A 1,964-nucleotide genomic window follows, 5' to 3' on the forward strand; every position below is an offset into this window, starting at 1 on the left:
AAATTAAAGTAATAAAGTAAGAATTGTGTTACGATAAAGCAATAATGTTTTCTGAAGAAATGGCAAGAAAGGGATATTTTAGCCGCCACCTGCGTCTGCTTGGTTAAACCCCGCCTACATTCATTTGTAGTCCCACCCATTGGGACAGACTGGTGGGGGTCGAGCGCGGCGGGACAGGAAGAAGAATTGTTGAGCTCAATTGAAAGTCTACAGGAGTGGACGTGTGGATCGGTGGGTTACCAAATTATATCTGGTAAAAAAAAAAAAAATCCTTCTTCGAATGAATTGATCGGTCACTTAAAAAGTTATGAAATACAATTAGAGCCCAGAAGTGTTTCTGCATGGTCTCCTTGAATCCTCTGAGATCTTCCGACTCGGTGTAGTCCTCCTTTAGGTCCTCAGGTGTGACGGACCTCAGACATGTCCTGCATTCTCTTCCTTCACCGTCCAAAACCTCCTCGTACTCCGAAAAAGACAAAGCAATCCATGAAAAAGTGCAAAAAATGCCACGAAGCAAAATGTTCTGCACCCTCCCCCCCACCCCCATCCCTCATCCCAACCCCCATTTGAGTTTATAATCCCATAGAAGTCGCCACTCTCCAACTGAAATCAAGTCAGTGGGAAGAAAGGATATGTGAAAAAATGCTGTCGTACGTGTAAGAGTAGTAGAACCAGTAACACCGCAGTAGTAGTAATAATTGCAGTGTTCGCATTGATGTTTTTTTCTCTTGTAAAATGTCTTGGGTACAAACGAAAAAAGGAAAAGGAGGAGTCAGGAGAGTGATGTCACATCGCGAGGGGGCTCTTCTGAGGGGTCTCATGTTCCCTGGCCCTTTTCAATTCTTTCACCCTGAAACACAGAGAGACAAGCGGACATGACTAGCACGTCCGTGACAGACAGGCTTCTGTTGACAAGCTCATCATCATCCACCATGAAGACATTAGCCTAACAACAGCATCAACAACACACCATTCAGCCCAGAACCATCAGGAGCTAGAAGAGCCAGTCTGGGAAAGAAGACATCGGTCAGGATTCATTTAAACTCTTAGCACATTTACAGATGAAATCCAACGAAATACTTGGAAGTTAAAGACATTTTGAGCGGCGTGTGCTATTACAAATATGGAACAGGAAATGTTGCCAACTAAAAATCTGTCCATTAACAGAAAGTTGATCCACTTAATTCATTTGAAAACTAAAAAATAACATACCGGTAATATGTACACAGTTCTCAGTATTCCTTTGATAGTTACAAGCAAACAAATGACATTCGTTCCAAACGTTACAGCTTTACCTGTAAATACACTGTAACTAAGTAAGCAGTACTCTTTACCTGTAAATACACTGTAACTAAGTAAGCAGTACTCTTTACCTGTAAATACACTGTAACTAAGTAAGCAGTACTCTTTACCTGTAAATACACTGTGACTAAGTAAGCAGTGCTCTTTACCTGTAAATACACTGTAACTAAGTAAGCAGTGCTCTTTACCTGTAAATACACTGTAACTAAGTAAGCAGTGCTCTTTACCTGTAAATACACTGTAACTAAGTAAGCAGTTACTCTTTACCTGTAAATACACTGTAACTAAGTAAGCAGTACTCTTTACCTGTAAATACACTGTGACTAAGTAAGCAGTACTCTTTACCTGTAAATACACTGTAACTAAGTAAGCAGTACTCTTTACCTGTAAATACACTGTAACTAAGTAAGCAGTTACTCTTTACCTGTAAATACACCGTAACTAAGTAAGCAGTACTCTTTACCTGTAAATACACTGTAACTAAGTAAGCAGTACTCTTTACCTGTAAATACACTGTAACTAAGTAAGCAGTGCTCTTTACCTGTAAATACACTGTGACTAAGTAAGCAGTACTCTTTACCTGTAAATACACTGTAACTAAGTAAGCAGTGCTCTTTACCTGTAAATACACTGTAACTAAGTAAGCAGTGCTCTTTACCTGT

The 1,964-nt window shown here is 39.9% G+C and overlaps 1 protein-coding gene across 1 annotated transcript in view; it reads right to left on the bottom strand.

The window, feature by feature from the left end:
- Positions 1-817: 817 nt before the first annotated feature.
- The window catches only part of LOC310780655 (calmodulin-binding transcription activator 1-like), a gene marked incomplete at both ends in the record, with an annotated part of 82,846 nt that continues 81,699 nt past the window's right edge, over positions 818-1,964 (bottom strand). The window contains one exon of the mRNA XM_083641173.1: positions 818-850. Within this exon, the coding sequence (XP_083497299.1) occupies positions 818-850 (33 nt within the window). The remainder of the gene's footprint in view (positions 851-1,964) is intronic.

Source organism: Poromitra crassiceps (assembly GCF_964638095.1).
Source record: "Poromitra crassiceps genome assembly, chromosome: 8".
In the NCBI taxonomy this organism is placed as follows: domain Eukaryota; kingdom Metazoa; phylum Chordata; class Actinopteri; order Beryciformes; family Melamphaidae; genus Poromitra; species Poromitra crassiceps.